Below are 11,365 nucleotides of genomic sequence, written 5' to 3'. Positions count from 1 at the left end.
CAAACATTTTTTATATTCATGATATCTACTAGAACCCTATTCGGACATATTTCTGTAAGTTACAGGTCTACAATTTAAAAAAAAAAAATTCATGAAAACCTGTGACGCTTTTGGAACAGAAATCTAGAAATCAGTGTAACGCTCAGGTGGTTAAAATGCTTGTTGTTTAGTCAAAAAGAGCAAAGAAATGTAAGTTATCACTTTTAGCAAAGGGGACATCTACAGTGGGAAGAAAGGAAAGGCTGGGGTGTGGTCCTATATTGCAGCTTTTCAGTCCTTAAATATAATGCTTGCAATTGTTTTCCTTTTTAAGGCTAAGAATATTTTCAACAACATATATTTTCAGAAAATACTTGTTGGTTTTACTTGAAATGTGATGTTCTTGTCACTTCCAAACCCCTCAGTCATCTTCATCCCTTTTTGTAATAGAGATTACAAGGACAATCATGTTTAAAGTCCAGCCTAAATAAAATGGCTCTTTCAGTGCTGCGTAATTTGCTGGTGCTATATAAATACTGTTTATTATTATTATTATTATTATTAATAATAATAATAATAAAAATAATAAAATACTGGATGAGTAAACATGCCAATGAAAGGAAGTGCATTATTTTTTATATATAATATGTATATGGTCAAAGATGGCCTGATCAAAACTAATTTCTTTTTAATTTACTATGGATTCATTATCCTATGTACTATCTAAAAAAAGGAGGCAATTTACAATATGTGTTCTTTTGAACTTATCTACATAAAATACACTGCATAATCATAACCTGCAGCACCAAAGAGAGCACAGCTATGCAGCACTGAACATTAAATATCCCAAGGGACAGAGCCCTTTATGTGACATGATAAAGAGGATCATACACTGTTTTTGCTGACACAAAATGCAGCAATTAAAATAGGAAATGTTCCTGAGGCAACATATCTTGTGACATTTAAGCAACTTTGTAATCTCAAAGTAATTTTTACAAAAACAGCAATTACATGAGAATAAAGGAAGTGTCTCCCCTTGACATAGTGATGGGATATTACCTGTTGCACCTGGTTGGCAAGGGCAGAGTCTGAGATTAGGGATGGATCACGCAGCATATTATTCAATACAGTCTTTGCAGCTGAAAGAATAAAAGAAAATACAAAATGTTCATTGCCCTGATTTAAGTTAATTTAAATTATCATGGGTAAACTCACTTTAGTCAATAAGGCCTACCTTCTAAATGAAATATAGATGGCAACATGGAACATTCTGTCTGCAGCAAAACTAATTTCTAATGAGTATCTATTTTGAGATATGTCCTTACACAATGCCAGTTAGAATAAATTAAATAATTTGTGGCATGAATGATCTTCTCTAGCCCATTTTACCTTAGGAACATCAAGATGCCTGATTAGCATTTGGTCACTGTACATCCACAGGAAATCTTTGGTACTTAGGTGAGACTAAACTTTCACTAGGTGAACGTCTAACTCTAACTTTACTAGCAGGGATGCATAAAGGGGTAGAGGACAGTCACTATTTACCCCCTGCTGCAAAGTTAGATATTGGTAATTCCAAAATTTAAACATTTTAAACAGGGCCTGAACTGATTGGGCACTCTATGGTTTAATATATTTAAATGTACCATCACAACTAGGAAACAAAATATTAAACAGAAAACAAAACAACTTTACCCTTTTTATCCACAGAAAAAGGAATGTGAAAGATCATCACAGGTAATGGTAGTGGGACATCCAAATAAAGACAAATTTAATGTCTAATATTGTTCTATGTTACAAATCTAATGGTCCAAATGGTGGGTTTAACCCAGTTAAGAGAGGACAAGCATGTGTTTGGCCCAGTGTAGTAGTGATCAGAGAAGTGGTTGGTTGTCTCCAGACGTTAACTTCAGATATGGCAATGAAGATGATGTTTGGGGACCCCATACAATAGAAATCTGGCATTGGGAGTTCTAAACCACTCACATTGGTTTGATTGGTCAGCAAGTGCTTTTTTTTTCCTCTTTGACTGATGATGTCAATCTCCCATGAGCCTTTGCAGCCTCGCAGCAGCTATGGAGAGCCCAGAGGGAGGGGGTCACAGCAGTTTTTTGACAGTTTAGGGGGTTTAGAGGCATTAAACAAAAGTAAGACCCAGACAGATCAGTATAACTAAGGTTTACATCATCCATAAGCCCAAATTGAAAATGTAAGTTTAGGTCCGCTTTATAGCTTTCTAGCATGCAGTTTCCCAACCTGTATACTGTATATGCAAGGGTACATCGCCCATTTCTTTCTTTATAAGACACTGTAATCCTATAAAAAGTTTTGTGTGCAAACTACTAACTATGCAATAAACCTATAGAGATTTGTTACAAAGAGGTAACTAGTAAATTAACTTAATGCATGCAACCCTTCTTGTCACAAAAACAAACCTTTTTCATATAATTTGTACAAATTATGGCATGCACAAATAAGAGGCAAAGGGCAGAACCCGAAACAGGAAGTGTTTGGTCGAACACCTTAATAGACAGATCACCAGGCATTATTAATGCTTGCAGAAATGAAAAAATACTGAAAATTGCATTTTATTAAAAAAATTAACATTAAAAAACATTCATTAAAAAACAAAAACAAAAAAAACCAAACAAATCACACAATAAAGCTCACATAATATTTTAGTGACGGGGTTTATATATACTGAACATCAGTGTATCAAATTTATAGTCTCTATGTAGTATAGAGATTCTTAGACATTACAGTAATCAAATATATTTCATGAAATGGTTTATTTCTATGTAACCCCAGTTGTATAGATTTAAAAGTTAGCAAATGAAAAAAAAAATGTTGATTTAGTACATGAAAAGGTCTGATGACTAAGGAATGCAATTGGTCAATATATTTATCAGCTAAAAGAACTTTATAAGCAAGTTTTCTGTAGACCAAAGACCTCATCCACAGAGGAAAACAACTTTTGAAAAAGAAAAGGAACTGAACAACTTAGGACATAGTATGTTTAATATATTACTCATTAAGCTAATAAGTTGCCAGGAAAGAAGACACACATATCTTGCACATTTTCTTGACTCATCCACAAAAATAATTGTCAGTTGGCTGGCATTTTTAAACTTATTAAACATTATAACTGCTTTTTAATCATTTAAGAGTTCTCCTCTACCTCTTATATAAAATAGAATGAATGCTTATATTTACATTTATAACAACTGCTGCCAATGTCCATCCATTTTTTTTATTTTTAAAAGTTTATAATAGAATACTAACTGATTAAAATGTACATAAAAACTCACAATTTAAATTTTTTTTTTGGATGGTGTTAATTAAATTGGTTATTATTCGAATCTGTTTCCCTGATGTAAAGATTTATTATCTTTTTTTGTTGTAGTGGCAAGTGTTTTTGGTGTAAAATGTGAGGGTAAATCCAATTTTATACCTGTCACAGGGCAGACGTTTAAAGGGAAATCTTTTTGGAGACAACTAAAATGTTGGATTGTATGAATTTCAGTAAAGCATAGGAAGGATTCCCGAGTGTACCAATACACTAATTTTCATACTGAGAAAAACTATTTTTTACCTACACAAATAAAACTTACTGTACTTTATATGTCTAAATGACATTATATCTAACTTGGCATGTTAAAAAAATCAATTGCACAAGCACAATAGGCTATTGGCATTCACATAAGCATACAAAAATGAAAATTTATTATATGTATTTTTGTTTGAACATTCATAAACCTACTGTAACACAGGACTTACACCAAATCTATATAGATTTACAAGGATTCATTGTTTAGTTTGCTTTATAAGATTTTGCATGTCAGAAAAAGAAAATCAGTTTATTGGGTGAATTTTGCCTTTGCGGCTCTTTTCTTGCTCCTGGATTCAGACACTTTGTCACTGCAAAATAAAATGAGGTGTTAAAAATATACTGCCTCTTTAGTGCCAGCAAGTGCATTTTTGGACTCATTCTATCACAGTGGCTGCGTTCCTACTGAAAAAGTTCTGACTGGAAGCCCTTATGGGATGGATATTTCACAATGTTATAGATGTCAGGTATAGGATGAATACTCATTCTGATTCTGCTAGGCTGCTACAAAATACCATGTGCTTTTAATGGAATACTACACAGAAATGTATTACTCTATAACTGCAGTTTACTCACTCAGTCCATAAAGACACTAGCCACTCTGTATAAACGTGTTGTTAAGGCCAGTCCTAACTGTGGGTTTTCATGTCAATTCTTAAGTTGTGGGAGCCAGTCTAGTATTTTGCCCATCGTAGAATGCCTAGAAATACAAACCTTCTAAAGCAATTGAATTTTGCATTGAAAGAATGTGAAGAAGCTCCTAACAGACATAGTAAAACTGATCTTGAATATTTAGCTTACAGGGTCACAGAAAGTATGTTTTAGGACTTTTTCAACCTAAATAAATAGGTTAACATAATCTATTTAAACTGCAAATAAAATGTAGGAGACGTGCTATTCTATAAGGAACAGAAATTACATTTACATTTGGTCTTAAATTGCTTGTGAAACATAGCATTGCCTGTACCTGGGCACCCCTGTGACTTAAGCCTAAAAGCAGCCTGAAATTATCTAGGGTTATTGCTGACTTTTCATCCTTGCTGGAGAGAAGCTGCAGTAAAAGCAACTCTCTTATGCTTATTCATCCATCCATCAGATTACCAGTCATCTGGGGGCAGCGCAAAGATGGCAGGATAGCAGCTTCTGTACAGATACAACATGTGAGAAAAACTATGCAAGTCAACAGTGGGGGATCAGCTGTAGGCAACTTACAGGCAATACTGGGAACTAGACCTATATTGTTGGTATCTGGAACTAGGGATGCTTCTTTGTCTGGCAGTAGCTCTTCCTATGATGCTACATGAAATGCTGGATAGCTCCCTGTCTGATCACATACTCAGCTTTTCCTGATACCCATTGCTGTGATGCACTTTGAACTTCCTACTCCTTCCCCTGGAGCAGGACAGTGCAGTTCTTGATGATTTTGATGCCTTTGTTAATACTACGAATCGCGTTGTTGATGACCCCAATTGCTGTGCTACTACTGAAGCTAAGTTGCATAGTTTACTCAATTGAATTCCCATGTTGGGTTGCAGATACCACCTGCAATTCAGCAGCGCAAAAGTGTCTGTTCTGCCAAGGACTTTTTAACAAATTAAAAATTAATTCATCAGAGTAAAGACTAACAACCTTGAGAATTTTATTCAATTATGTATCAAAATTGATTAGAGACTTAATGAAATGAGAAACTAGGTAAAATTGTAAATATTGGAGCTATATACTTTTCGTTCAGCCAGAAAGCACAGAAGCTCCTACGTTTCCCCAGATACTGACACCTCTGAACCTATGCAGATGGATGTCATAAAAAGATATATTTCTATTCAAGAAAAAGAGAGATGTCGTTCTGAGAACTAATGCTTTTACTGCGGGAATTCTGGACATTATGAGGGTAATTGTTCAAACAAAATAGAAAGAACAATTGCTGGGACTGGTGTATGTGAATAAATAAGTTCCATTACTCAGTCTGTCTCACCTTTAAGAAAAAAAAAATCCATCTCAAATGCCTCATTTTGTCATTCCTATTAGGCTTGTGTTTCAAAGTCATGGAATTCCCTGCTTGGCTATGCTTGATTCTGGAGCTCAGGGAAATTTCATAGACATAGAATTTGCCTGTTGTGATAATATCAAGATGAGAAACAATTCTGCACCTAATATATGAAGACAGAAGATGGTTCACCTTTATCCTCAGGGCCCAGGAGACCATTCCTCTTGAACCTCAATTTGAGTCTGACCATTGTGAGACAATCAGCTTTCAGTTCATTTTATCACCCAAATATTCTAATATTTTGGCAATTCCTAGGTTTTCTACTCATATTCCCTCTATTAATTGGGAAACACAGACTATGTTTGCTTCCAATCATTGCAAAAATCATTGTCAGCGGAGTTCACCAAAAACTGAAGAATCACATGTGTATGAATGTACTCAGCAGTATGACACACTGCCTCCTCAATACAGTAACAGGACGTATGTGGTAAAAAGAATGAAGATCAGTTACCGCCTCATCGCCCCTATGATTGCCCTATCAAGTTGCTACCAGGGACAAAAATACCTTTACGCTGCATTTACAATTTTTCAGAGCCTTGATTTAAAATATCAGGGAACTTCTGAATGAAAATCTAAAGAAAGGGTTTATATAAGGCACTCTGTGTCAGCTGCAGCAGCAGGATTCTACCTTGCGTACCTGTATTGACTACAGGGAACCAAATCGGATCACTGTAAAGAACCGTTATCCACTCCCTTCAATTCCTGAACAATTAAAAAGGCTCTGCTCAGCAAAGATTTTTACTAAATTAGTTCTTTGAGGGGCATATTACCCTGTCCACATTCACCAAAGAGATGAATAGAAGGCATTTAAAACTAGGTATGGACATTTTGAGTCAGTTGTCATGCCATTCAGCCTATGTAATGCTCCTGCCACTTTCCAGCTTTTTATCAATCATGTATTACGAGATCTTTTGGGTAATTTTGTTATTGCTTACTTAGATGAAATACGTATCTGTTCAGACAACCTAGAGGAGTATAACAAACATGTTAAACAGAACCAATTAAACTTTAAAACGATACCTTCAGTGTTTTGTCAGTTATCTTCAAAATGACTGGGTGGACTATTTTGCAACAACATTTGCTTTTATCAATTCTAAGCACAGTTCCACATCTTGGAGCCCATTTTATTTAAACTCTGGTAATCATACAGTCCTTATTCCCAGCCCAACCTTGTCAAGTTACAGCTTAGATCAATCTAGTCACTTACGGTTTTTAAAACTTTCTAGCAGTATAAGAGTCACTCTGTTTTCCATGTTTTCTTTGGCCTTTGTTGACCCAGCTTCAACTATCCAGGTTCTCTTTAAGGTGGAACAAACTACTTTTAGTGAGCTAGATCAGTGGTCGTCAACCTTTTTGGTCCTGCATGCGTGGGGAGCCAGGTGTCACTCAAAGGGGAAGAAACCTCCCCCATAGCGATGTCATGAAGGCATAACCCTGCCAACTTCTCATGGCAGATCTGAGCTTACCAGAGACACAGCCCGCCCACTTGCCTGAGCCAGTGATTTGTACGGGGGACATGGTCTGCGGCTCTGGCCAGTGTGCCCCCCCCAGCGGGGTCCTTCTTCTGACCCCGCTTGGGGGTGCACCGGCCAGAGCCTCGGACCACCAAAGTTTTCTGGTGGACCACCAGTTGGCAACCGCTGAGCTAGATTATAGTGGTTTGAACAGTTTTATAGGTGCACTAATTTACCATCAAATGAAATTGTGGCATTTTATGCAATCCTGTTGTAAACAGTGTCATCTGCATAGGGTTTGCCATTTCTTTTCTCGTGCTTGAAACAAGTCACTCTTAGTTGGGTGTGTTCACCCTTGCCTCTGTTTGTAAAAGTGTCATAGAGCATTGAGACTAACCTACTTTAGCAGCAGAGATTGTCCTGAATGGTTTATTGTTTTAGGTAAAGAATGCAGGGCATTTCTGCACTACAAAAATTACGTTTGAAAAAAAAACGGAAAAAACAAAACAAACAAAAAATGTACTAGAAAAAAGAACAAGCCAGAAAACAAAGGATAGCAATATTATTTTTGAGCATCACAGCAGTGGACTTGGAATTTTAAGAGCTGAATAAATCGTTAACCTACTATCTCCTTCAGAGCAAATTACTCATAGAACAGAAACGCTTTAAGGTTACTGATAGCACAAAAACTCCATTCCAGCTGTTCATTGTTTTGTAGGAGAGAGGAAAGGATGGAGATGCAGCAATACGGGGGTGGTAAACCAAGTAAGGGGGGTAGAAAGAAGAAAGGAGGTGGTAGTGATGGTGAGGGGGAACGACTGATGGGGAGATTGCTGACAAAGCTTTGTTCTTACTTCTAACTGCTAAGACCTGGAAGGCACACTCATATTATTTTCAGCTCATTTTTCTCCCAGACTGGTTCATCTGAAATACCTTCCTCCCGATCTATAATGGCATGGCCGTTCAGCGAGAAACGAGAGAGAGTTATATTTTCCCCTTGAGTTAGGACGCCTTGTGAGAAATGATAATGGGTAATCAATAAAGTGGGAAATATGAGGCCACAAACTTTATGAAGCCAAAGAGACGTATTACTTCTGAACAACACTTATTTTCCTTAACAAAGTCACTACTAGGCTGTACCTAATAATCTGAAGGAAAATCGAAAGAGCTGCTACCACATCAGCAATATTGGCAACTTATTCCACTTTAATGGCATTTTGATTGATTTTTCAGCCTAATGGTAGTTTTATAGATTTGACGCTGCTCCTGCAAAATAGTTGTGTGTGTAATAAACATCCCTGAAGGCAAACACTGACCATTAAGGCCCTTGTCTTACTAGGGAGTCATAATTGAAGCGTGGCCCTCATAGCCGCTAGCTTTTAATTTTTTTCTTTTTAAAGATTTTTTTTTTTTTTTTTTTTTTAGAAGACCAAAACTGCTTTTTTGTCCAACCTATGAATCTCATCATGGCTTCAAGGGCTGATTAGCAGGCTGATGCTTTTCAAACAATTGTGTAAAAAGAAAAAAAAAAAAACATAAACAGCCTGACCTTGACAATGACTTTGGGTGTTTCAGTAAAGCACTGACCTGCCGGAAAATGGAGACCTTGGTGTTAATAAATCAAGTACATCTTAAAATGAGTTACCCTAATACTCATTCATCATCAGCTGCAATGCCATTTGCTGATGTAAAGAGGAGGGAGGGGGGGGGAGGAAAGTTGCCTAGCCTTTACTAACCCTGAAGCAAATAAAAACCGTTTAACACCTTCACTTAATGTATTGCAGGTCTCCCAGCACTTAAAAGGTTAAAAGATATAAGTGGTCCCTGGTGTGAATCTCCAATGATCCTTTTATTTATTTTTTTTTCTACTCTACCTCTTAACAAAAAAGTGGTTCATTAACCTAAAGAGGTTGAGTTCAATAAACACCAGGCAGTGTAAAGATGTGGATTAAATTCTCTGTGCTATTGCCACATTCACAATTCTCCATCCTGAATGTCACTGTTATATCCAACAGCAACATAAATGGGGGTCAGATATTAAATAAAAAAAATTCTGGAGTATGAAAAAAATATAGTCCAGCATCACGTGATTTTGACATAACAAACATTTAACATATGCTACCAGCAGCCAGCTTTTAGCCCTTACATTGCTACATAGGAGTGCTTGCATTTGCTGTATATTTTTGAAAACAAAATGCCTTGCAATATGAAGGGGGAGACAAATATGGAGAAGGATCTGGGTACTTTGGTAGATCATATATTTATTAATAATATACAATGCCAAGCTGCAATTTCTAAAGCAAGTAAATTACTTTCATGTATTAAGAGGTAAAGACTTTGGAGACCGAGGCATAATTCTGCCCCTGTACAAAGCATCAGACCACATCTGGAATATGCAGTCCAGTGTTGGGCACCAGTTCACAAAAAAGATATTGTGGAACTGGAGAGAGTTCAGAGAAAGGCGACTAAACCAACAGGAGGCTTGGAGGAGCTCAGCTATCAGCTGGAGGAGGGATTAGCTGAATTTAATCTATTCTCCCTTGAGAAGATGCGTTAAGATGGGATATGATCACCCTGTATAAATATATTATAGGTCCATATAGAACTTGCTTCAAAATGATTCACTGCAAGGTTATTGCAAAGGTCATCGGAGTACTCCTTGCACCTAGAGGTATGTGAAATAGACTCCAGCAGGAAGTTGTTTTAGCACACGCAATAGAATGTTTTAGGAAAAAGCATTTCTAGATGCACAGAATATAACTGGGTAATACATTATTACGATAATATTATAATATTGTAACAATGTTATTACAAGGAATGACACCAGAGACTGTTGATCCAGGGATTATCCAGTTTTCGTAGGAAATCAGGAAATATTTTTTTTCCCCTATTGAAATAAATTAAACCCTGCTTTATATTTCTTGCCTTCCTCTGGGTCAACAGTGCGTATACAATTTTATTTATATCACACAGGTTTTCTAGTATGTTTACTTTACTTGTAGTTGATCTTGATGAACTTTTTTTTAACCTATCTATGTCAGTGTAAACAGAAAGCGTCACTACAAATGTATGCACAAGTGAGCTTTGGGATTATTACCTATAACTGTCAGCAGCCAGACCTCCGTGTGCTCACTCGGACTGGTGCATGGTAGCAACCAACTTACTACAACTTGAACTGCAACACTCATTTAGGCACCTTAAAGATTTTTTAACCATAACTATATTTAACAATACATAACTATTGGATAAAATCAATAAATATGTGTATCTTTTCACAATATAATTTATGTAAATTTATGTACTGTGTTTTGCAGGTCTTAAATTTGTCAAGGATTTTTGCTAAACTATGTGAGCAACACATGCAAGGATGCACTAATGCAAAATGGGATACGTGCGGCGTCAACCCAGATAAAGAATAATCTATTAAATAAAGGTGTTAACTCCCTCCAAATGAAAAAAGGATGCCAAAACAGTAATCTAAGGTGGGCGGTGAAAGCTTTGTGTTACCAGCCCACTTGCCAGGGACATGTATGGGGTGCAAAGCCTAAGACACCAGCTTCATCAGCGAACCCCGCAAGGAGTGATGGACTTAAGAAGGCACAGTCCAGGTTGTGGGCCCTGAACATGCAAAGACTGCTGACTGCCTACTTAGTAAGAGCAATGGACAGTACAAGAGCAGAAGGAACCTGGAAACAGAGCCTGGAAGAACTCCTTGTTCAGACAACTTCTTGTTGCCAGTCACTTCCTTATAAAGGAGAAGGTGTGTGACAAGGGGAGACCATGTGACCTGCCGGTAACAGAACCCACCACCAGAGGGAGTGGTGGAGCAGAAGCTGCTCAAATGGTGTTTACATTTTTGCCAGCAGATGAAGCACATCTACAGAATATCCTGGTCCTCTGGGGTAAAGGGGCAGCTCTCAGGGAGTCACATGGTCCAGATCAATCATGTTTCCCCGATTATAAGGCATCCCCATCAAATAAGCCACCCCAGATTTTTGCTAAAATATTTAAAATAAGGCACTCACCCGCGAATAAGACATCCTCTGATACCTGATACTGTGTGTGTCTCCTCGATACTGGCTGCAGTGCAGAGCGAAACTGAAAGTAACAAGCCGGCACACGCGCCCCCGCGATTCTGCACCAGGAAGCAAGCTGCTGATCCCTGCCCTAATGGAGTTACCCGGCCGTACAGTAGAAAAAAAGGTAAGTCAGTGAACAGAAGGGAACAATCAATGGCACAGAGTGATCAGAAGGGGAATACGGTATGAATGGCACATGAGT

At 37.4% G+C, this 11,365-nt stretch overlaps 1 protein-coding gene across 7 annotated transcripts in view; it reads right to left on the bottom strand.

Moving 5' to 3' along the window:
* Positions 1 to 11,365, bottom strand: part of CDIN1 (CDAN1 interacting nuclease 1) — a 217,221-nt gene that overhangs the window by 109,024 nt on the left and 96,832 nt on the right. For all 7 annotated transcript variants that reach the window (XM_072428036.1, XM_072428039.1, XM_072428038.1 and 4 more), the window contains one exon: positions 1,039 to 1,118. In XM_072428036.1, coding sequence (XP_072284137.1) covers positions 1,039 to 1,118 — 80 coding nt within the window. The remainder of the gene's footprint in view (positions 1 to 1,038; positions 1,119 to 11,365) is intronic.

The sequence above is a fragment of the Pyxicephalus adspersus genome, chromosome 12 (genome assembly GCF_032062135.1).
Source record: "Pyxicephalus adspersus chromosome 12, UCB_Pads_2.0, whole genome shotgun sequence".
Lineage (NCBI taxonomy): Eukaryota > Metazoa > Chordata > Amphibia > Anura > Pyxicephalidae > Pyxicephalus > Pyxicephalus adspersus.
The sequence above is the reverse complement of the archived record's forward strand: the minus strand, read 5'-3'. Positions and strand labels throughout refer to the sequence as shown.